We start from the raw sequence: 25,881 nt of genomic DNA, 5'->3' as shown, positions 1-25,881 counted from the left end.
TCACATTTATCTACCTAATTTTGAGGTTTGGAATACTAGAAAAATCTAATGTCACTGAAAGATGTAAAGGAATTGAAAATGCATGTATGTTTTAAGTGAAAAATTTTTTCTCCATGTCTCTGTTGACAGAGAGAGGGAGAGAGAGAGAGAGAGAGTCAGTTTCCCAATGTCTTGTGTAAACTGTGTTCTACATGAAGTAAGCATTGATATATCTCAAAATAATCTATCCTGTTAGGATAAGACAGCATCAACTCTTGCATGACTTTCTCATGAACTTCCTGCCTTACTACTTTTGGATTTGTTAGAATCAATTCCAGAAATTATTTAAATTTTTTCTCTTTCTCCTTCTTTCATGCCTCCCTTTTCTTCCTCTCTTTTCCTACCCATCTTCTCTTTGTCAAGTAATAGAGAATATCATGAAAAAAATTCAAATATCACGGATAGTTTAGATTCTTTTTTAAACCAAATTAAAATTTGAAACTCTTTAGTCCTTTTGTTCCTTTTCAAGGTATCGCAGATGCTGCATATGTGCTGGGATATGGTCTGGGCTATGCAGTAGGATCCCCAAACCTTAGGCCTTCATTTAATCACAGTTCGGAGGAAGAGTAAGTCATACTGTTTACTTTACAATTGAGTTTACATTGTATAGAATATTTCTTGAATAGATAGAGTAACTCACAAAGAGTGCATAGAAAATGTATCCAACTTCTGGTTATGTGCACATTTATAGTGTTCATTTGTATTTTTACTCTTTGAAGTGGGATACCGGGGGGGGGGGTCAGAGGAGAATGAGAGGGGGAAGGAGAGGGATTGTGGGAGGGAGTGACTGGAAGAGGGGCAATGAGCAGCATGTAAAGTGAATTTGTAAAAAAAACAATTAAATTTTGGAAAAAAATACTAAATTTTATGTTTTGTTGAAAAAAACATACAGTTTTGATTCAACACAATGTAATAGTAATAGTTACATGTATGATATGTAATAGTGTTCACTTTACTTAATTAACAGTTTTTTCATGTAGTATTCTGTTCACATTCTTCCCCACATCATGCTGTTCTCGGATCCTCTCTACCTCTGTATTTACCTAACATTATGCTCTTTCTCATTCATTCATTCAAAAACAAAACAACAGAAAAACAAAAAAGAAAGAAACCCCATACCAAAAAAGTACAACAGTGAAAAACAAAACAAACAAGCAAAAGAACAATAAGGCATAAAAAATGCCAAAACAAAACAAATGGAACAACAACAACAACAAGACCACCTCAAAAATCCTTGAGTTCATTTTGAGTTTGGCAACTACTGCAGGGAATGGGACCTGGTCTGGAGCACTGCTGTTATACCCAGTGACACTTCACTTTGTTTGCAGGAAACTTATTGTCCTTTTGCAAAAAGTCATCCACTGGAAATAGCTTCATGGTTAGCATTGGGACACCACTCTTCGCGTTAAAAATTAGATTAAAAAGACAGATGCAGACACTCAGAGCCAACCATCAGACTGAGCCCTGGGACCCTAATGGAAGAGAGGGAAGGACTGAAGGAGCTGAAAGGGTTTACAACTCCATCGGAAGAACAACAATATTAACCATATACCCCTCAGAGCTCTCAGGGAATAAACTAGCAAGCAAAGAGTATACAATGTGTCAGTCCATTGCTCCAACTATGTATGTAGCAGAGGATGGCCATGTCTGGCATCAATGGGAGGGGAGGCACATGGTTCTGTGGAGGCTTGTTGTCTCTGTGAAGTAGGAGTGGGTGGGTGATATGGGAGTACCCTCTTAGAGGCAAAGGAGAGTAGGAATGAGAGGGGTTGCTTTTGAAGGGAAGACCAGGAAGGGGGACAGCATTTGGAATGTAGATAAATAAAATAATCCAAAAACATAGTTGTTTTAGTTTATGTTCTTATGATACTTCATTTTCTAGTCTGTTGGCTTTATTGTTTCGGCTTGTGGGACTCAGTATATCATGGCCAGAGTCTCCATGATTTTCTATTAATTAATACCCACAACGGGGTATTAATTAACCTCTACTATATGAAGAAGTTTCTCTGATGTGTGTTGAATAAGGCACTGATCTACAGATATACGAATGAGAAAGTTAGTTGGAGCCATTTTGTTACTATAGTCCTTAAGCAGAATAATGCTATTAGGTTTTTCCCCAGCAGTATGACTTACTTATTCCCAGATTTTGGATACTTTAGCAGTGTCAGATATAGGTTCTATATTATACAGTGAATTGTAATTACAATAAAAAAGTACTTGACTGCTTCCAGAAAAGATGTAACTCTCTTGCCCTAATACAAATTGTAGGCAGAGACCTGTTGTAGGTCACAGGGTCTGTAGCTTGGTGATAGTGAAGGTCACCGATCTCTCTGGTTAGTATGCAGCATTCCTTCCAGCAGCATAAATGTTAGTCAGTAGAAAAGGAGTCTTTTTTTTAATTTTTAATATTTTTATTACATATTTTCCTCAATTACATTTCCAATGCTATCCCAAAAGTCCCCCATACCGCCCCCCACTTCCCTACCCACCCATTCCCATTCTTTTGGCCCTGGCATTCCCCTATATTGGGGTATATAAAGATTGCAAGTCCAATGGGCCTCTCTTTCCAGTGATGGCCGACTAGGCCATCTTTCGAAACATATGCAGCTAGAGACAAGAGTTCCGGGGTACTGGTTAGTTCATCATGTTGTTCCAACTATAGGGTTGCAGATCCCTTTAGCTCCTTGGGTACTTTCTCTAGCTTCTCCATTGGGAGCCCTGTGATACATCCAATAGCTGACTGTGAGCATCCACTCCTGTGTTTGCTAGGCCCCGGCATCGTCTCACAAGAGACAGCTATATTTGGGTCCTTTCAGCAAAATCTTGCTAGTGTATGCAATGGTGTCAGCGTTTTGAAGCTGATTATGGGATGGATCCCTGGATATGGCAGTCTCTAGATGGTCCATCCTTTCATCACAGCTCAAAACTTTGTCTCTGTAACTCCTTCCATGGGTGTTTTGTTCCCAATTCTAAGAAGGGGCATATTGTCCACATTTTGGTCTTCATTCTTCTTGAGTCTTTAGTTAGCCACTAACTCACCTTTTCTGTGTTTGATGACACAAGTTGCATGTCATGTTTAACAGCTGGGCCTGACTGTCAGGTTGCAGAGAACAGCTTGGCAAAGGCTTGTAATATATGGTAGATTCGTGGCATGCCTTTAGTAAATGACTTGGTGATATTTAATCTATTGCTGGGACTTGATGGCATAAGATATCTGTTAGATTCAGTATATCTGGTCTGATGTTAAGACTCTTCATCCACTTGGAGTACAGTTTCATACAGGGTGACAGATACGGATCCATTTGCATTCTTGTACATGCAGCTATCTAGTTTTACCACCACAATTTTTTGGAAATACTGTATTTTCTCCAGTACATAGTTTTAGTTTTTTAGTCAAAAGTTCAATGTTTGTACAACATGAGTCGTCAGTCTGATTCCATTTATGAATGTGTCTTTTTAATGCCAATACCATACATTTTGTATATTTATTTCCTTTTATTAAGTTATTTACTTTATATCCCAATCACAAGAGTTTGCCCTCACTCCACTTCTCCCATTCCCTCCCTTTCCCCTCTCCTCCATCCATACACTCCTCTTCACTTTCTCTTTAGTATAAGACCACCCATGGATGTCAACCACCCTTGGCATACCAAGCTGTAGTAAGACTAGATGCATCATCTTCTACTGAGGCTAGAAGAGGCAGCCCAGATAGGAGAAAGGGATCCAAAAGCAGGCAATGTAGTCAGAGATAGCCCCTGCTCTTGCTTTAAGAGACCCACATGAAGACTCAGCTGCACAACTGTTATGTATGTGCATAGGTCCTAGGTCAATCCCTTGCATGTTCTTTGTTTGGGAGTTCGGTCTTTATGGAGCCCTATCATCCTCATAGATTTCTGGGAAATTCTGATTCCTAGGTTTGTAGTTTGACCCAGAGATGCCCTGTTTTGATTTCATTTCTCTCTCTCAGTTCTCTCTCCCTTTGTCCTCCTACCACCTCATCCCTACTGTTCCCATTCCAATCACTCCCTCACCCAGTCACCTTTCTTTACCTCTCCCCATGTCTAATCAATTTCCCCTTCTCAGTGTGATTCAAGCATCCTCCCTTGGGCCCTCCTTGTTACTTAACTTCTATGGATATGTTGTTTGTGGCATGGATATCCTGTACTTTATGACTAATATCCTTACTTAAAAATAAGTATATACTGTGTGTATCTTTCTGGGCCTGGGTTACTCATTCCGGATGATACCTTCTCATTCCATCCATGTGCCTACTAATTTTCATCATTGTAGTGACTACAACAGGTGAGTAGTATTCCATTGTGTAAATGAATCACATTTTATTTATCCATTCTTCACTTAAGTGACATCTAAGTTGTTTCCAGTTTCTGGCTATTATAAGTAAAACTGCTATGAATGTAGTTGAGCAAATGTCCATAGTTGATCAGGTGTCCATAGTTAATGAGAGTGGAATGACTTTTGGGTATATGCCCAGGAATGGTATAGATGGATATTGAGGTAGGTAGAGTCCCAATTTTCTGAGAAACTACAAAATTGGTTTCCAAAATGTTTGTAAAAGTTCCCAACATCATTGGAGTAGTGTCACCCATGTTAAACCATCCTCACCAGCACGAGCTGTCCCTTGAGGTTTTGATCTTAGCTCTTCTGGCAGGTATAAGATGAAATCTCACAGTTGCTTAGATTTGCATTTCCCTTATCAATAAGGATTTTGAACATTTCTTTAACTGCTTTTCAGCCATTAGAAATTTCTCTGAGAATTCCCCATTTAGATTTATTACCCCCCCTTTTTAATTTGGTTATTTGGTTTGTTGATGTTTAATTTCTTCAGTTATTTATATATTTTGGATGTCAGCCCTCTATCAGATGTGGAGTTGGAAAAAGAACCTTTTCCCATTACGTAAACTACCATTTTGTTTGTTTGAAGATGTCCTTTGTCTTACAAAAACAATTCTGCTTTATGAGATCTTATTTATTATTGATCATAGTGCCTGAGTTGTTGGTGTTCTCTTCTGGAATTTGTCTCTTGTGACAATTCATTTAAGGTTATTCCCTTCTTTCACCTCTATCAGATTTAATGCATCCAGTTTTAGGTTGAGGTCTTTGATTCATTTGTAATTGAGTTTTGTACAGGTTGATAAGTAAGGATCTATTTGTATTCTTCCACATGTAGACATCGAGTTAAACCAATACCATTTGTTAAAGTTTTCTTCCTTATATAGTTTTATTTTCTTTGTCAAAAATCAGGTCTCCAGAGGTATGTGGGTCTATTTCTTGGTCTTCGATTCAAATCTATTGATAAACCTGTCTGTTTCTGTACCAGTACCATGCAATATTTATCAGTATTGCTCTATAGTCCAGCTTGTGGTCTACTTCCTTAGCATTATAGGGGTATTTAAATTTTGGTGTGTGGTGCCTATCATGAAAATTATCCATTTCATTTAGATTTTCCAATTTTGTGGAATACAGGTTTTTGAAGTAAGAACTAATGATTTTCCTATTGACTATAATGTCCCCCTTTTCATTTCTTATTTTTTAATAAACATTTTTTTAGATTTATTTACTAATTTAGTATTAAGTACACCCACTGTAGCTGTGTTCAGACACACCAGAAGAGGGCATTCGATCTCATTAGAGATGGTTGTGAGCCACCATGTGGTTGCTGGAATTTGAACTCAGGACTCTGGAAGATCAGTCAGTGCTCTAAACCGCTGAGCCATCTCTCTAGTATCCTCCCCCCCCTTTTCATTTCTGATTGTGTTAATTTGGACATTCTCTTTGACTCTGTTAGTTTGACTAAATATTTGTCTATCTTGTGGATTTTCTCAAAGAGCTAGCTCTCTCATTGATTCTTTGCATTGTTCTCTGTCTCTAATTTATTGATTTCAGCCCTGAGTTTGACTATTTCACACCATCTAATTTTTTTCTATGTGTTTGCACATTTCTTTTCTAGAACTTTCAGATATGTTTTTGAGTCACAAATATGAGTGCTCACTAATTTGTTTATGAAGGCCTTAGTGTTATGTACTTTCCTCTTAGCAGTGTTTTCACTATGTCCCATAAGAGTGGGTATGCTTTGGACTCATTTTCACTGAATTATTGAAGTCTTTAATTTCTTTATTTCTTTCTCGATCCAGTAGTCATTTAGTAGAGAGTTGAGACAGGCTTTCTCTGTGTTGCTCTGGCTGTCCTGGAACTCACTCTGTAGACCAGGCTGGCCTCAAACTCAGAAATCCACCTGCCTCTGCCTCCCAAGTGCAGGGATTAAAGGTGTGCGCCACCACTGCCCAGCTGAGTTGTCCAGTTTTGATGGGTATGTATGCTTTCTGTCATTTCTGTTGCTGTTGAAGTCTAGCTTTAATCCATGGTGGTCTGATAAAATATGAAACGTTATTTCAATTTTTTTGTGAATCTTTTGAGACTTGCTTTGTGACTGAGTATGTGGTCAATTTTGAAGAAAGTTCTGTGAGGTACTGAGAAGAAGGTATATCCTTTTGTGTTTTGCTAAAATATTGTATAAATATCTGTTAACTCCTTATTAGTAATAACAACTCTCCATTCCATTATTTCTCTGTTTAGTTTCTGTCTGGATGTCCTGTTTATTGGTGAGAGTAAAGGGTTGACATCTCCCACTATCAGTGTGTGTTGCTCGATAAGGGAATCTGGAAATGAAAAATGTAGGAATCCAAACAGAAAATACTGAGGCAGGCTTCACTAAAAGGATACAAGAAATGGAAGAGAGGATCACAGGCATCAACAATATGATAGAAGAAACAGATATATTAGTCAAAGAAAAAAATAAGTCTAAAATATCCAGATACAAAACGTCAAGGGAATCTGGCACACTATGAAAGGGTCAAGTCTAAGAATAATAGGAATAGAAGGAGAAGAATCACAACTAAAAATCCCATAAAATATTTTCAAAATAAATCATAGAAGAAAAATTTCTAAACAAAAGAAGTATTGCCTATTAATGTACAAGTATATAGAACACCAAATAGATTGGCCCAGAGTGTTTCCTTGCCACATAATAATCAAAACATTCAACATGTAGAACAAAGAATGAATATTAAAAGATGCAAGGGAAAATGTCCAAGTAACATATAAAGGAGACCTATTTGAAGTACACCTTACTTCTCAATGAAGACTCTAAAAGCCATAAAGGTAACATACATGCTACAGCGTATTAGACAGCACAGATGCCAGATCAGAGTACTATAGCCGAAAAACTTCCAGTCTCCAGAAATAGAGAAAATACTACAGTAGATGACAAATGGCAAACTTAAACAGTATCTATCTATAAATTCAGCACTAGATAAGTGCACTGAAATTTGGGGCACGAGGAGGAATCTGCAGTACATTTTGAAATACAGTGTGGCAGTTTCTCAAGCATTTCCTTTCTTCAGACACTCTAGCTGTTTAAGGTCTTTGTGTCTCCACCTGAGTTTGAGAATATTTCCTCTGAAATACAAAACCAACCAAAAAATAAAAATCCATTAAAATGTGATTAGTATTGCATTGTATCGATAGAACACTTTCAGTGATACACCTATTTTCACAATATTAATTCTCTTAACTCATGTACACAGAAGTCAACTCAGCTTTTACTAGTTTATTTTATTATTTTTTTCCAATCCTTGGTGATTTTCTACTTTCTAATGTTTTGTGTACTTCATCATAGTGTCCTTCACCTTCATTATATTTTCCCTAGGCTCTTTACACTTTAGTGCAAATGAATAACTGAATGTGGTTGTTTTCCTGATTGCTTTCTCACTGTGCTTTGAATTGGTTCTAGGAAACTTACTAATCTTTTTTTTATTAGTATTTAACCTTTTTTTACAGTCAAGACTTTATCCCCTTCCCAGTCCACCCTCTGACTGTTCTCCATCCCACACCTCCTCCCCCTGTCTCCAAGAGGATGCCCCCATTTCCATCCCCATCCCCACCCAACCAACCTCCCCACTCCCTGGGGCCCCAAATGTCTTGCGGTTAGGTGCATATTCTCTGTCTGAGTCCAGACCTGGTAGTCTTCTGCTGTATATGTGTTGGGGAGCTAGTATAATCTTTATATGCCAATTTTCTATTCTGCTACTTGGCCAAAAATACTTGTCATAATGTCTCAAGAGTTTTCAGATTGAGCCTGCTGGGTGTTTTTCGTGTAGATCTTATCACCTTTAAATATATTTGGATTTTTCCCCCTTTCCTATGTATGCCTTTCTCCTACTTGTTTTCCTCAACCAGCTGCTTAGGTTAGGACTAAGAGCTCTGGTGGAAGGAAGTATGCAGAGAGTAGACACTCATTTTAGGTTCTCAGTTTCAGAGGAAACACTTTCAGATTGTACGTGTTTACACAGTGTTGGCAGAAGCTATCGCTTTTGACATTGATGATATTTAAGTGTACATGAGTCTTTTGATACCACTTTCTTTGGGGTTTTACTACAATGAGGGGTGGAGGCTTCACTCTGAAACTTTTAAAAACAATTGATACTTTTTGTGTTTTTGTCTTTGATTGTATTTTATATATCTTTTTAGCAGTTATTGGTAAGAAAGAATCTCATAATAAATAAAATATCCTCATAGTTACAGTTTTTTTCTTCTTTTATATTTTAGTGTGTCCCATGACATATTTTTTTAATTGTGTTAAAATTCCAATTTAATATTTTAAATTGTATTGTATATTTTATTGTCTACACGCCCACACAAATTATTAGGATTATCAACTTTGATAGACTTATCACATTATCAAGGTCTAGCTTTAGAAAATTACTTTTCTTAGAGCTAAAGGGATGGATTAGCAGTAATGAATACTTGTAATGAATACAGGTCTTTCAAAGAACCTGTATTGATTGGGTTTCTAGCATTCATGTGATGGCTCACAACCATTTGATTGTAGTTTCAGGGTCTCCAACAACTTCTTATGGACTCTGCATGTAGTACACTACAGGCATTCAGACAAAACATTCATATACATAACATAAAATAAATGCACATAAGAAAATGTTAAACTAGAAATGGGAATTATTTAAAGTAAACACAATTATTATTCTTGATGAGTTTGACATTCTGATAATGATCAAAGAACTTGTATTCATACGTCTAGTTGAAAAATCACTATTATATTCCTACCTTACCAGCTACTAAGCTTTGAGAGAAGCAAAGGAAACCTTAAGAAGACTGCAAATGGGCCCCATAGGAAAACTGGAAAGATCACAAAAAATACAAAGTATGCTTAGCACAAGGGACCTTGTGATGGCATGTGATATCAAGATTCCATGAATTAGAAAAACTGTGCAACTTAAAATACAATGCTTCTTGCTATAGAGGCCCAAGTGCAAAGACTTGAAGAAGCCTGAGAAAGAAGCAAGACTTGGGTTTTCCATGGGCAGAAATTAAATTGAAGAAAACTTGAAACAAGAACAAGCAGGGACACCTGGTCCATGAGTCATGTCACTGAGAGCTAACAACCAGCTCTTATCAGCAAAGCCTCCAAATTAAGAGTGACAAATTACAAATGAATGCAAATTTCAGAAAATTATCCCATTCTCACAACTAATTATGACTTGTTTTATAAGTGTGCCTGACTGAAATTTCCTCCTTTTCTCTATTCAAGGGTAAATGGCAACTTTCTTCTGTGGCAGTACAATTGGTTTGTTGGTTTTCTGTTTGCCACTCTGCTTGCATGGTTCACATTTTTCCCATTTTTATGTTTTCCACATCGTTTACCTGGTGAGTATCAAAATATAATCAATTTGTTTTAATAATTTATATCCTCAACTTCAATTTTCATAGCACAGATAAACTACACCTCTTTATGAATAGGCTTCACCTACTTGTATTGCTCTGTAAAAAGAAATATATGTTCAAGTATCCGTTTTTTTTGTTTTGCTTTGTTTTGTTTTTACCAAATCAAGCAATATCACATCCTAATATTTATGTACTACAGCTTCATTAGCATATATTTGTGTTACTCATAATTTTCTGTTAATATATCCTTTTATTTAAAGTGTGATATTGTTTTTTTTAAAGAAAGTATACACAAATCTGGTTTTTGAGTGTGTGAGTCAGAATTGTCTAGAGTAACAGAACTTATAGAATGAAATTTTTACAGAGGGGATTGTAGTGGCTATTCTTGGTTGTCAACTTGACTATATTTGGAATGAACTACAATCCAGAATTGGAAGGCTCACCAGTGACCCTTATCTGGAGGCTTGGAGATCCTTATCTGGATCTTGGTATGGAGATCTTGAGACATAGTGGCTATGGATTCCAGAAGATTAAATCTCCGAGTTTAAGGAGATTTAATCTGGGCTACACCTTTCATCTGGGATTAAAGGTGTGGTGGAACCTTCTGCTGGAGACAATATAAGGACATTGGAAGAAGGGAGTCTAGCTCTTGCTCCTGCGCCTGCTTGCTGTGTGAGACTGAGTAACTGCTAGATCCTTGGACTTCCATTCACAGCTGCGACTGAACCATTGTTGGGAATTGGACTGCCGACTGTAAGTCATCAATAAATTCTTTTACTATATAGAGACTATCCATAAGTTCTGTGACTCTAGAGAACCCTGACTAATACAGGGATTAATTAGAATGATGTACAAAGTGGTCAGCTAATCAAAAAATGGACATCTTGAATATAGTCCAAGAACTCTGCAGTTTTTCAGTCCACAAGGTTGGATGTGTCAGCTTGTCTTTAGTTGGAATTAGAACCCTCAAGTAGGACTTTCAAATTAGTGTGAAGAAATGGACTTGCTATTGAGTGCAAGAGCAAGCAGGCAAAGAGCTAAAGTGGTCAGGGAGATGTCTGAACATTCAGTTACTGAAGAAGTACAAACGGAAATGAATGATGAAAATGTACAATGTACCCAAGCCTCTGCTACACAGCTGGAACAGTTCTGAGAAAGGAAAGCTCACGATTAACAGGACCTATGTTAAAACTCAAATAAACAGTTGTAAAAACATACAAATGGACAGTAAATATTTGAAAATTGATCAACATCCTTTCCCATTAAGAAAATGCAAATTAAACCTTTGCGTTAAACATTTAAACCATTGAAGTTCCATTTCAACTTGGTGAGAATAGCTGTAATCAGGAGAATTGTGCAAGTGATGATTGGGGAAATACAAACCCTTATTCTCTGCTGGTGACAACATAAACTTATACAGCTATATATAAACTTTAGAGGTTTCTCAAAAAATATGAAAATAAGGGGCTGGAGAGATGTCTTATCAGTTAAAAATGAATACCACTCTTGCACAGAACATGAGTTTGCTCATAACTGCTTGCACCTATAGGCTCCACAGGCAATGCTTATGAGTACATACTCATACACACAGAGAGACCATAATTAAAAATCTTTTAAAAATGTAAAATGAAATTACCATGTGACCTTGTTGTACCACTCTTCCATATGTATGCCTATAAAGTAAATTGTTTATCCTAAGTAGTCCCCAATAATGAGACAGAGAGACCAAGATTCATTTCCAAGGTTTACCTCAATATCTTTACTCTCTATGCTAATCTAATACTTGCACTTAGAGCCTTCCATTCTCCAGCTAATTTCTATGAACTCTTTCATATTCTCTCTCTCTCTCTCTCTCTCTCTCTCTCTCTCTCTCTCTCTCTCTCTCTCTCTCTCTCTCTCTCTCTCTCTCTCTCTCGCTCCTTCCTCTGGCTGCTGGAAGTCCTATCCTATTTTTTCTTCTGTCCAACCATTGAGTGATCAGTTTGATAAAGAATAAATAGAGAGACTAAATGGTAAGAATTGTTTACACAAACTTGAGACAGGATATTTTTGAAGAACCATAACAATAATGTGTGCATATTGAACCAATTATGAGGACAGAGAAATCAGTGTTTGAATCACACAAGGACAACTTTTTCAGAGTGCCCCAAAATGTTATGTCTACATATATTGGATGGATTATATCACAGAAATACCTGTGTACCTTTACTTGCTGCATCACTATTCACAGTAGCTAGAAAATAGATCAAATCTAGATGTTTACAAATAGTTTAATGGGATTAAAGTATGGTACCTATGTGTTGGGAGCATGAAGGTCCTTGTACACACAGGTCTCTGGGCAAATCAGGAATGTTAAGCATGTAGGACTGACTTCTCAAAGAAATGGGAGAAGTTTTTCCATCCACAAAGTTGGGAATTGGAGGTTATTAATAGCCTGGTGATCAGTATTACCTGTTGAGCCAGGCTATATTAAGCTCCTACGTGTATGTGAGTACACCAACGCTGTCTAAAGACACCAGAAAAGGGCATTGGATCCCCATTACAGATGGTTGTGAGCCACTATGTGGTTGCTGGGAGTTGAACTCAGGACCTCTGGAAGAGCACTCAATGGTCTTAACTACTGAACCATCTCTACAAACCTACTAAGCTTCAAAAACAAGGACTGGAGGTGATTAATACTCTAAGTGACTCTTACATTATCTTTATAGCCAGGGCCTCCCCAAAGCTTCCATAATGAGGATCTGAGATACCTAAAAGTCTAAATGATTTTCACATTATCCATATTGCCAAGAGATTCTCTAAGCTCCCACCTCCAGGACTAGAAGTGGTTAATAATCAAATTGAACTCCATGCTGTCTGTACAAATGAGAACAGGACAGACTGTTCCTTAGACCCTTGAATTAATTAATACAGGTAGTATATCTCCAGAACCCATCATCTTGGGAGAAATGACAGGTACCCTGATGTGGTTTGGATTCAATTAGAGCCTCCTTGTGCATAATGGATTGTGTTATACCAGGAAACTTTTTTCAAATTATATTGTGTTTAAATATGCTGACAATAAATTGCTAGGCATCAGACTTTCCGAGGTTAATCCAGGTTGACAAAGCCAATTTGAATTATTTGCATTCCCACTGTATCATGGTTTGTTTCTTTGCCTGATGCAACAGGAATCCCTAGACCTATTTAAAGTGGAATTTTATTCAGCTAAAAATAAAAATTAAACCATAAACATTTTAATAAAACTGATGAAAATGGAAATTTTGTTAAGTCAAATCATCAAGACTCTAAAAAAATCAAATGCCAAATGTGTTTTTCATCCATATGTAGAATGCCAATTTAAAAGTATGTATATCTGTACACATATGTGTGCATGTGCATGTACATGCATTCATGTGTGTATTTGTGTGTTCATGTGTAGGATAGAGGGAGGGTTGTAGTTTGACAAGATGATCATGTGAGTGTCTAAAAAGAGCTTAAGGAAGCTGCACATGCAATTATGAAATACAGAAAATACATAAGCAAAACATGAGAGTTGCAGGAAATAGAAATCAAATGGAAGGGGTGGTGGTGTATGGAAGAGCAAAAGGGAAAAGGAATAAGAAAGAACAGAACTTGGTCACATATGTGTGTGAAAATAAAGTTACAAGTTGATCACTCTTTATACTAACCTAAAATGTTTACACATAACTGTAACACCTTCAGCAAACAGAGAAATGCCAGTTGAAACTGTTTTGAGATTCCATTTTCCACCATCTAGAATATCTATCATTAAGGGAGGTCCCAATGACACTTATGTGACCATCAAGTGAAACCTTCATTATTGTTCCTGAACGAACAACAACATCCATAATATAAAAACATCATAGAAACCCAACAACAAATGACTCAATAAGCAAATTGTGTACCTGAGTGACACTTTACTTAGATGTAAGGAAAACGCATAACACTTGCAGGAAAAATGCTGAGATGGCATACACTGATGGGACCTAAAGGGAGAACAGGAGCTATGTGGGAACAAAAGATAAAGGGGCTGGGAGAGGTCACTGAATAAAGGCGTGTTAAGGAAGGAAAAGAGTAATGATAAATATGGACATGAAAATGTTATAGCTACATTTACTACTACTATTAGTGCTATTACATTATTACTATGTACTATTACAAAAAAGTAAGTTCTCATTTGGTAGTGCCTTTCATTACCACAAAATACTTTGTGATATAAGACAGTATTTGTGTGTGTGTGGGGGGGGTGCATTTTAAGGCTGTGCCATGTTATTTATTGAGTTTGGCTGTTGAGTTCTACATTACATTAGAACTAATTAACTCAGCACCACTGAAAATTAAGAAACCTAGTAGTAGTAGAAGAAATCCATAGTGGTTGACTTCAGAATTGGGCAATGCAGACTTGAGAAATTACATAATCAACTTCTACAGCAGTGTCTTTTGCAAAGCATTGCTGTAGAAGAATTTGCATTCTAAAACATACATTGGTTTGGGTTTGTTTAAAAATAACTCTCTTGTATTTCCACGAACAACTTGGATTACTACAATGTGTACAAATACATGATTTATATTTTCTTACCAACTTAAACATAATCATAAAACTATTTTATTGATAACCTCTAGGTGCACACAAGCTAAAGCTACAGAAAGTAAAGGACCCTCTCTCCTTTTACAAGAAGCTTAAGAATATGAAATATGGATATAATTTACAGGATTTGCTTCATGCTCTTTGGGTATAGTAATATATTTTTATTTAAAATGTTATACATTTTATTTAAAATATTTTACAAATCAGTTAGGTTGACCTGTTTAATCTTCATATAGTGCTAAGCAAATAACAAAAATGTTTCCTAAATTTGGGTGAAAGTTTTGGGGTCTCCTATTAGATTAGTTTTGTCACAATGGAAAGAAAGAACCCCTTATTTGGTATACCTAAAGACCTGCCTAGTGCTAGTAACAGATAATGCCACAGCCTTAAGTTTGACTTGTTTTTTTTTTTTAATTGATTTTATGTAATTTTGTGTTTATTCTCTCTGAAGAAATAAATATGACAATTAACAAAATGATATGAATTGGAAGAACCTGGGTCAACATATCCTCTCACACTCAAACCCACAAATCACAATATTGAATACAAAATCCTTTGTTTCTGTAGGTGAGAAACACGCCTCCTGAAGTAACAGACTCCAGGATTCAGAGAAAGCCCCTTCCAATACTGTGGTCTTACTTTGAATGTTCTTTATTCTACTTAAAAATTTCTTTTTGGCACAAAGATTGCATGGTTGTAATTATCATATAGAGTGTTTACTCATGTCTACTGAATTTTACACCCTGAATAGATCTTCCAAAAGTCTTCAAAATATCAATTGAATTTTTCTTTTTTAAATAATTTTACATTAGATATTTTCTACATTTACATTTCAAATGCTATCCTGAAAGTTCTCTATACACTCCCCCTGCCCTTCTCCCCAACCCACCCACTCCCACTTCCTGGCACTGGCATTCCCCTGTACTGGGGCATATAATCTTTGCAAGACCAAAGGCCTCTCCTCCCAATGATTGCTGACTAGTCCATCTTCTGCCACATATGCAACTAGAGACACGAGCTTTGGGGGGTACTGGTTAGTTCATATTATTGTTCCACCTATAGGGTTGCAGACCCCTTCAACTCCCAATTGATTTCTAACTCACTTTAGAATTGCATCTCTATCTTCCCAATTTCCGATTATTTTCACTTTCCTGGAGATATTTGTTTGTTTGTTTGTTTGTTTGTTTGTTGCTTATTGTCCTACTCAAAATATCCCATTTCTTTTAAAATATTATTTCAAAATTAAAGTATGATGTGGCTCTTCCCTCTTTCCATTTCTTCCCTCCTTCCCTTTCCATGTATCCCCAATCCTGCTTCTCTCCTGTAGAGAAAGAGCTACAGGCAATTAAGAAATCTTGAGAGCAAGAGAAATAACCTTCACTAGGGAAAAGATCCCATTACTTTAAAAATATTTACTAGTGATTTTTTTCTGCTTTAGAGAACTCTCAGTATCTTTCCCTAGATGGTTTGTTATTTGTGTTGTTTGTTTGAAGGTGGATTGGTGTCCCTATCACTCCACTGGAGGACCTGTCTAACTACTGGAGTTCATGTTTTTATATTTGGAATGAGTAGACTTAGTGGAAGTACATGTGAATTTGTTGAATTCTTTCAAAAATAAGTGGATATATTATTTTAAAAGATTTATTTTTACCTGCAACTATTCTTCAAATTCTCTTTATTAAATCATGAATCCTTTGAAGTAAGTGATTATATGTCTGTAAGACTTTAGATTTTTGGGGGGTGGGGCTGGACAATGCATTCTATCATGACAGAGAAGGCATGAGCTATAGGCAGGTATATGAGAGGGGAAACATGTAAGTGAAATGCCTTCATAGTATCATGACTTGTTACATAAACAGAAAGGAGAGAGAAAGTAGTGCCAGATTATAAAACTCAAAGTTGTCCTTGTGGGGGCATCCTCCCTGGTAACCGTTCCTCCCCACAAAAGATCCAAATTCCCTCTAAGAGCACCATTAGTTTAGCAACTAAGTGGGCATGTGGGGAGAATTTTATATGTAGACTGTAGCATCATTTTAACAGGGATAAGAGGCATCTCATTGTAGCTTAACAAATTTCCTCTCCTGAAGCCCCCTATTCCATCCCCCTCCTCCTGCTTCCATGAGGGTGTGCCCCCACCCACCCACCCACACCTGCCTCTCTGCCCTCCCATTCCCCTTCATCAATCTTTCATGGAACCAAGGACCTCTCCTCCCATTAATGCCCCACAAGGCCATCCTCGGCTACATATGTGGCTGGAGCCGTGGGTCCCTCCATGTGTACTCCTTGGTTGGTGATTTAGACCCTGGGAGCTCTGGTTGGTTGATATTGTTGATCTTCCTATGGGGTTGTAAACTCCTTCAACTCCTTCAGTCTTTTCTCTTAACTCCATCATTGGGGACCCTGTGATCAGTTCAATGATTTCCTGTGAACATCTGCCTCTGTATATGTCAGGCTCTGCAAAGTCTCTCAGGAGACAGCTATTTTACATTCCTGTTAGCATGTACTTCTTGGCATCCACAACAGTTTCTGCATTTGGTGACTGTATATGAGATGGATCCCCAGGTGGGGTCAGTCTCTGGATAATCTTTTCTTCAGTCTCTGCTCCACACTTTGTCTCTGTATTTGCTTCCGTGAGTATTTTGTTTCTTTCTTCTTCTTCTTCTTCTTCTTCTTCTTCTTCTTCTTCTTCTTCTTCTTCTTCTTCTTCTTCTTCTTCTTCTTCTTCTTCTTCTTCTTCTTCTTCTTCTTCTCCTTCTCCTTCTCCTTCTCCTTCTCCTTCTCCTTCTCCTTCTCCTTCTCCTTCTCCTTCTCCTTCTCCTTCTCCTTCTCCTTCTCCTTCTCCTTCTCCTTCTCCTTCTCCTTCTCCTTCTCCTTCTCCTTCTCCTTCTCCTTCTCCTTCTCCTTCTCCTTCTCCTTCTCCTTCTCCTTCTCCTTCTCCTTCTCCTTCTCCTTCTCCTTCTCCTTCTCCTTCTCCTTCTCCTCCTCCTCCTCCTCCTCCTCCTCCTCCTCCTCCTCCTCCTCCTCCTGCTCCTCCTTCTCCTTCTCCTTCTTTTAGATAATTTATTTACTTACATTTCAAATATTATCTCTTTTCCTGGATATCCCTCTGAAAATCCACTATCCCATCACCCCTACCCCTGCTCACCAACCCACCCAATCCTGCTTCCCTCATAGCATTCCCTTTGGTCTTCCTTCTTCTTGAGCTTCATGTGTTCTGTGAATTTATCTGGGGTATTCCAAGATTTTGGGCTAATATTCACTTATCTGTGAGTGAATAGCATGTGTGTTCTTTTGTGAATGGATTACCTCACTCTGGGTGATATTTTCAAGTTCCATACATTGGCCTAATGATTTCATGAAGTCATTGTTTTTAATGTCTGAGTAGTACTCTGCTGTGGAAATGTACCACATTTTCTGTATCTTTTCTTCTGTTGAAGGCCATCTGAATTCTTTCCACCTTTTGACTATTATATATAAGGCTGCTATGAACATAGTGGAGTATGTATCCCTGTTATATGTTGGAGAATATTTTGGATATATGCCCAGGAGTAGTATAGATGGGTACTCCTGTAGTACTATGTCCAATGTTCTGAGGAACTGCAAGACTGATTTCCAGAGTGGTTGAACCAGCTTACAATCCCACCAGCAGTGGAGGAGTGTTTCTCTTTCTCCACATCCTCGCCAGCATCTGCTGTCACCTGAGTTCTTGATCTTAGCTATTCTGACTGGTGTGAGGCGGAATCTCAGGGTTGTTTTGATTTGCATTTCCCTGATGGCTAAAGATATTGGAGATTTCTTTCGGTACTTCCTGCTTTCTTCGGTTGAGAATTCTTTCTTTAGCTCTGTATCCCATTTTAATAGGGTTATTTGATTGTGTAGAGTCTAATTTCCTGAGCTCTTTGTATATACTGGATATTAGCCCTCTGTTAGATGTAGGATTAGTAAAGCTCTTTTTCCAATCTATTGGTTGCCATTTTGTCCTATTGACAGTGTCCTTTGTCCTACAGAAGTTTTGCATTTTTATGAGGTCCCATTGGTTAATTCTTGATCATACAGCATAAGCCATTGGTGTTCTGTTATAGAACTTTTTCCCTGTGCCCATGTATTCAAGACTCTTTCCCACTTTTCCATTAATTTCAATACATTTGGTTTTATGTAGAGGTCCTTGCATTACTATGATGGCTAATTATCTTCCACATTATATGTATCATTTTCAGTTATTTATATTTCTTCTTTTAAGGCACACTCAGAACATATGTCCACTTTTAAACTGGGTTACCTTTTTTAAAATATTTTTATTAGGTATTTTCCTCATTTACATTTCCAATGCTATCCCAAAAGTCCCCCATACCCTCCCACCCACTCCCCTACCCACCCACTCCCACTTTTTGGCCCTGGCGTTCCCCTGTACTGGGGCATATAAAGTTTGCAAGTCCAATGGGCCTCTCTTTCCAGTGATGACCAACAAGGCCATCTTTTGATACATATGCAGCTATAGTCAAGAGCTCCGGGGTTCTGGTTAGTACATCATGTTGTTCCAACTATAGGGTTGCAGATCCCTTTAGCTCCTTGGGTACTTTCTCTAGCTCCTCCATTGGGGGCCCTGTGATCCATCCAATAGCTGACTGTGAGCATCCACTTCTGTGTTTGCTAGGCCCCGACATTGTCTCACAAGAGACAGCTATATCTGGGTCCTTTCAGCAAAATCTTGCTAGTGTATGCAATGGTGTCAGCGTTTGGAAGTTGATTATGGGATGGATCCCTGGATATGGCAGTCTCTAGATGGTCCATCCTTTCATCACAGCTCCAAACTTTGTCTCTGTAACTCCTTCCATGGGTGTTTTGTTCCCAATTCTAAGAAGGGGCAAAGTGTCTACACTTTGGTCTTCGTTCTTCTTGAGTTTCATGCATTTAGCAAATTGTATCTTATATCTTGGGTATCCTAAGTTTCTGGGCTAGGGTTAGCTTCTTTTAAGGTTCTCTGTATCCTTACCTGTTTTGTCTATTAGTCCTTAGAAGAATATGAAGCAAGCATTTTATCCCTTTCAAAAGTTGTATCTTCATTCTGTTTTTTTTGTTTGTTTTTTCAGTTTAAAAGCTTTAGTTACTAAGGCCCAGGTCAATCAAATTATAAGTAATAAATCAAGACTTATGAATGACATCTAAATAAAAATACATGCAAATACAATTTGCAGTTCTGTAATACTCTCATGCTGCCTATTGAAACTGAAACCTAGTACCATGATTTTGAAGGTGTTTCAGGATTATGTTAATTCCATCATTCAGGTTTTTTTTCTTTCATTTACAGAAACTTCTTGGGTTTTTTTTTTTTAATATGATCTAACTTATCTACTTTGCTTCTGTTTTCTGTGCCTTTGGAGTCATAGACAAAAAAAAAAAAAAATCATCCTTGCTCAGACTGAAACAGGGTAGCCTTTATGTTCCATCTTAGCAAATTTATACTTTCTAGTTGTATTTTACATTTTAATCACTATTGAGTTGGCTTTCTACAGAATGAAAGATGGGGCCAATTTACAATTATCTGCAAGTGGACAATCATGTGTAAACTGAGTAACCTGTCTCTTCTTCATTGTGTACTTTTTGACTCTTTATAAAAAAAATCATCTGGCTTTAGATGAATGAACCTTCACAGCTCTGTCTTTGACTCACTGTAGTCTGTGTCTCCTATCTGTGTCATGCTTCTATATCTACCATGTCTCTATAGTATGCCTTGATATCAAGTATACTGATACCTCTAGCCATGTTGTATTACACATTAATTGGCATCTTTTTATATACCTTATGAATTTCAATATTGTTTTTGATAGTTCAGAAATAACATAACTGGTATTGTGGTTGAAGTTGCATTGAATATATAGATTACTTATTCATTTTCAGCATTAATTCTTCCTGTCATCATGTACAACATTTTTATTTTGTATATTTGTGTCTACATCAATTGTTCTCATCAGTGTTTCACAATTGCCACTGGATGCTTTGATTCCAACATTAAACTTAATACAAAGTTCTAATATTGTTTTAGCATTGACTTTAACAGTTTTACTCATCAACCCAAAATTGGCATGAGGCTTATTTCTCTCAGCTGTGCCTGGGGTTTATTAAAAAGTGCTCACAGTCTGAAGGATGGAAATTTCTCATGGCTTTTTTGCTATAATATTAGTGTTATTACATGCTAGGTTTTAGAATACTCAGATGTATCCTTACTGGCAATTTTAAGACCTTCTGATGCTCAATACTGATGGAATTGTAGGTCTTGCCAAATGTGAAATACTTCTCTGGTGAATCTTAGAGTATACCCTCTTCATTAAGTAAACTGGACTCTCAAATATTGAAGTGTTTTTAATTAAAGATAAAATCAGGAGGGAAATCTGGACAAAAAAGAAATCAAATAAATTATTCATAAGCCCTGGCTTAATTCAAGTTTCCATTACTGAGAAGAGACCCTATGACCAAGGCAACTCTTATAAAGGACAGTATTTAATTAAGGCTGGCTTACAAAGGTTGAGACGTTCAGTCCATTATCATTAGGACAGGAAACATGACAATGTGCAGGCAGACATGTTGCTGATATAGAGGTGAGCGTTCAACATCTTGATCCATAGGCAGCTATGGTGAGTCTGGCATCTTCAGGGAGCTATGAGGAGGCTCTCTTCTGCAATGGGTGGAGCCTGAGCATAGAAGGAAACCTACAAAGCCCAAACACTTCCTCAATATAGGCCATATCTTCTAACAGTGCCACTCCTTATGGGCCAAGCATATTCAAACTACCACAATCCCCAATATAAAAAAAAAAAACAAAAACAAAAAAACAAGAACAACAAAAAAACCAACCCTTCCAAATGTACACAATTCTAAAGATACTTTCATAGGAGATCAAAAGTACATGATAGGGGGGTTTATTGTAACCACATTTGTGACAATGGGAAATTGAAGATGACATAAGTATTTAATCCTAAGAACTGGTTAATATGTGACATGATGCAAAATTATATAACACTTACCAGATGAGTTAGGTAAATGCACAATATAAGTGTATCTTAATAAGGCACTGAAAAATATTTTCAAGTGGCTGACAGATCATAAGCAGCCTCTGGGGGTGGGAGGTTGGGGGAACCTCCAGAAAGTACCAGAGACCCTGGAGGTAAGATACTCTCAGGACTCATTGGAAGTGACCATAGCCAAAATGACCAACATTGGGGAGAGGGAACTCAAAGAGTCCACCATGAGAAGACATATTGTCCTTCAAGTAGAAGGACAGGGTTACCACCCTATAGTCAAAATTTCTGACTCAGAATTGGTCCCGTCTAAAAGAACTGCAGAGACAAAAATAAAAGAGACTGAAGGAATGGCAGTCCAGTGTCCCTTCCAACTTGAAATCAATCTCATTGGGTTGCACTAAGGCCTGATATCATTACTGATGATATGATATGCTTGCAGAAGAGAGCCTGGCATAGCTGTCCTCTGAGAGGCCCTACTAGCAGCTAACTGAGACAGAGACACCCAACCATTGGACTGAAGTCAGAGACCCCTAAGGTGGAATTATGGGAAGGACTGAAGAAGCTGAAAGGGGGAACAACCCCACAGGAAGACCAAAAGACTCACCCAGACACCAGAGATCTCCCCCAAACTGCCACCAACCAGGAGTATACACAGGCAATCTGAGGCATATATGACAGAGGTCTGCCTAATCTGACTACAGTGGCAGAAGATATGCTTAATCCTCAAAAGACTTGAGGCCCCAGAGAAGGGGGAGGCCTGATAGGGCATGGGGGCACCCTTTCAGAGGCAAGGGGGAGGAGTAAAGGGATAAGGAACTGTGGGAGGGGGACTGAGGGATGGCAATGACTAAAATGTAAATAAATAAAATAACTTAAAAATATAAAAATAAAAAATAAAATAGCTATGTTTACTGCAGAGAAACAAAACTACAAGTCTCATATGAGATGTGTTTATTAGAGGTCTATGTAGTTTGGGTTACATAGTTATAAACTTTTGTTTAGACTACAGGAAGCAAGTTCTGCATATTGATCAATAGTACATGATGAGATAAAGTCATTGTGATATGACCTGTCCTGTTTCAGGGTCTGTTGAGGAACCCACTGCTGATGTGCTACTCAATGTGCAAAGCCACAGAGTCCTTGGCTTCTATTGGAGCTGCAGAATTTTTGCCCAAATATATAGAAAGTCAGTTTTTGTTATCACCCTCACGTGCCACTCTGCTCACAGGTAGAATTTTCTTGTTACTGTGCTGATTTCAGAATTGTTGTGATATGTATGTTTAAGGGTGATATGTATACTTAAGTAATATGCCACATAAGGAGAAGACACAGAGTGCAGTGTATATGACTGCCACTTGCTAAAACTAAAATCAACTTAAATTGTTTCTGCTCCCAAGGCAAAAATACAATATGTATGTATGGCTGTTTACAGTACTAAAAAATGTATTTGCAAAATGTTTAGAACAAAGAGATGTCTGCTTCAGTATTTGGCATGTACATAAGATTTAGGCAGATAGGAAGAACATTTACTTATTATCTATACTTGAAGTATATAATATACAAAATAGACTGAACATTGACATAATGGGAAGAAATTTCAGCATATATTATTTAACTGAAGGTTTCCTTAAATATGAGATACACAAATATTTAAAGAATGAGGCTCCAAAAGAATATGCTATGTGAAAATCAACCAGAGTAAATGCTGGTATCACTGCACTAATTCTAAGTACAATACCATTCCAAGCAAAGAACACACTTTGTAAAAGATCTAATACTATAAGAATCAGTAAGTGATATATTTCATCAAATCATAAGTGGACCTTCCTTATTTATTTTAAAGCATTGCTTTAAAATATATAAAAACAAATACCACAGAAAATAAATGACCCTCTTAAGAACAGTTTCTTCTATGCCTCACCCTTTCTTTAATGGCTAGTGTTCTTCAAATCTCAGATTCTAAAGTAACAGAAATGCATTTAAAGATCTTACAAGTATATTATGGAAGTATTATTATTTATATGACTAGTACATGGCATCATACATCTTTAGAAATATTTTCATCGACTTATACACTTTTTATTGTTTATGGTTTGTGTGTATATATGGGCATTGTCTTTCAAAAACACACATGTGGAAGCCAGCATACAACTTATGGGAGTTCATACTTTCCTTCTCCCATGTGTGTCTCAAAGATGGGTGGCAATACTTGTTGAGCCATCTTGAGAGTGCTCAAATTAAACTCTTTACTTTTGATTTGTTTAACCAAGTGGTAAGGCTTTCAACTAATTTTGTTTGTTGAGATGGGGTGAGATAATAGCCGAGACAGATCGTGAACTTGACCTTGATCTATACCTGAGGCTGGTCTTCAAGTCTTCCTCCTCCTGCTTTTAGGTGTGCTCTGCCATACCCAGTTTAGTTGGTTTTGATTCAGTTTATAAAGCTTGTCATTTTCAAGTTTTGTAATATTTTTCAGACTCTCTCTTTATTGAGTTGTTTATCTTGAAATATCTTATTTAACTCATTCATACTGTTCATGTGTTGTATGGTGCTGACTTTCATACTTTTTTATATGTAGATTTTCAGATGAGTTCACATGGTTAATTATTTACTTGTATATGGTGAACGTTATAATGTGTTGGATTTTTGTGCTCATGTGACCCTTAATAATTGATTTAAACTAACCAGTACCCCCCAGAGCTGTGACTCTAGTTACATATGTAGCCGAGGATACTGTAGTCAGTCATCAATGGGAGGAGAGGCCCTTGGTCTTCTGAAGATCATATGCCCAAGTAGAGGGGAATGCCAGGGCCAGGAAGCAGGAGTGGGTAGGTTGGGGAGCAGGGTGGGGGGAGGGTATAGAGGGGATAGCATTTGAAATGTAAATGAAGAAAATGTCTAATAAAAAAGTAAAAAGACAAAAAATAGTTGAGTTCTCATGTAATGTTGAATTTATTTACAAAAGTAAATAAATGTAATACAATGGAAGAGCTAGGGGAAGGACTGAAGGAGCTGAAGGGGATTGCATTCCCATAGGAAGAACAATATCAACTAACTGGACCCCCCAGAGCTCCCAAAGACTAAACCACTAACCAAAGAATATACATGGAGAGAGTCATGGCTCCAGATATATGTGTGTCAGAGTCTGGCCTTATCTGACATCAGTGGGAAGGACACCTTTGGTCCTATGGAGTCTTAATGCCCCAGCATATAGGGATGGTAGAGCCATGAGGCAGTTATGAGTGAGTGGGTAGACAAGCACTCTCATAGAGGAAAAGGGGAGAGAAAAGAGGGGAAATGGAATAGGGGGGTTGTGAAGCGGTAACCTGGAAGGAAGATATCATTTGAAATGTAAATGAATAAAATGATTAATAATAATAAAAAAAAACAAGAAAGAAAAAAGAAAGGGTGATCTAACTCAGGCCCTTTAAGCAGATGTGCAGGCATCTTAACTTGTGGGATGACTGCTCTTTGGGGACTCATACTGGAGAGATAGCACTCTTAGGAATTATGGGCCTCTAAAGACATTGTTAGTGTTAACTGTTTTATTTGAAAGTGCTTTTTTTTTGGTTGCTGTGTCCATGATTTGAAGGATCTATAGACAGACAGAAGGTACTTCATGTTGAAGATTAACAATTTAAAGCATAGCCTTTACTGTGTCACACTTCATCACCAGACTTGTCAGTCACATGCAGTCTTCCCTGCTACATGTTTGACTACTATAGAATATACATATACAATATACAAATCCTCAGAAATTATAACACAGGTGGCAGTAACAAGCCCAGTGTACACCAGCACTTGGCTTTGGTCCTCAGTTCTTATGGGACTGAGGAGAGAAAGGAGAGAAGTAAATTTTAAAATATAAAAATGGACTAGTGGCACACTTGCCTAGGACACATGAAAATTCCCAGAATTTAAATAATAATAGAAGTAAACCTTAAAATTATAATAGATAGATAGATAGATAGATAGATGATAGATAGATAGGTAGATAGATAGATAGATAGATAGATAGATAGATAGATAGATAGGTAGATAGATAGATAGAAAGAAAAGAAAATGAAAATGAAACAGGGAGAGGAAAACTCAATTAAAATTAAAATAAAGTAAGAAGAATATCAAACAATAAAATTGCAATATTAAAATGAAATTAGAGACATGGGGGGAAAGTAACAGAAAACATTGTTCTTGCTAAGATCTCTCTGGATCATCTAGATCTGAAATTCACAAGGAACAGGGTAAGAACAGTAGAATGGAATTTCAGATTATTCTTGGTATTCTCAATTGTCATCAAGCTAGTGGGAACAGAAGCAAGCCATGTCCAACATCTGACAAAGTTTGTAGACCGTTCCAGGGGTATGCACTGTCTGGAGTCTTAGTCTGCAATTCCCTGCACCTGGATATTCATGGTAGAGCAGTGAGCCTGTCTAGCCACATGAGCGTAGGGAGAATATATGCTACTTTAGGTTT

At 37.4% G+C, this 25,881-nt stretch overlaps 1 protein-coding gene across 1 annotated transcript in view; it reads left to right on the top strand.

Moving 5' to 3' along the window:
* LOC110294028 (solute carrier organic anion transporter family member 6A1) overlaps positions 1 to 25,881 on the top strand; it is a 76,884-nt gene that overhangs the window by 8,919 nt on the left and 42,084 nt on the right. The window contains exons 4-7 of the mRNA XM_021161990.2: positions 509 to 605; positions 9,665 to 9,780; positions 14,425 to 14,534; positions 22,492 to 22,636. Of these exons, the coding sequence (XP_021017649.1) occupies positions 509 to 605; positions 9,665 to 9,780; positions 14,425 to 14,534; positions 22,492 to 22,636 (468 nt within the window). The remainder of the gene's footprint in view (positions 1 to 508; positions 606 to 9,664; positions 9,781 to 14,424; positions 14,535 to 22,491; positions 22,637 to 25,881) is intronic.

Source organism: Mus caroli, unplaced genomic scaffold (assembly GCF_978045245.1).
Source record: "Mus caroli unplaced genomic scaffold, Mus_caroli_1 scaffold_1, whole genome shotgun sequence".
NCBI classification, from domain to species: Eukaryota; Metazoa; Chordata; class Mammalia; order Rodentia; family Muridae; genus Mus; species Mus caroli.
Note: the sequence above shows the minus strand (reverse complement) of the source record. Positions and strands in the feature narration are given on the sequence as shown.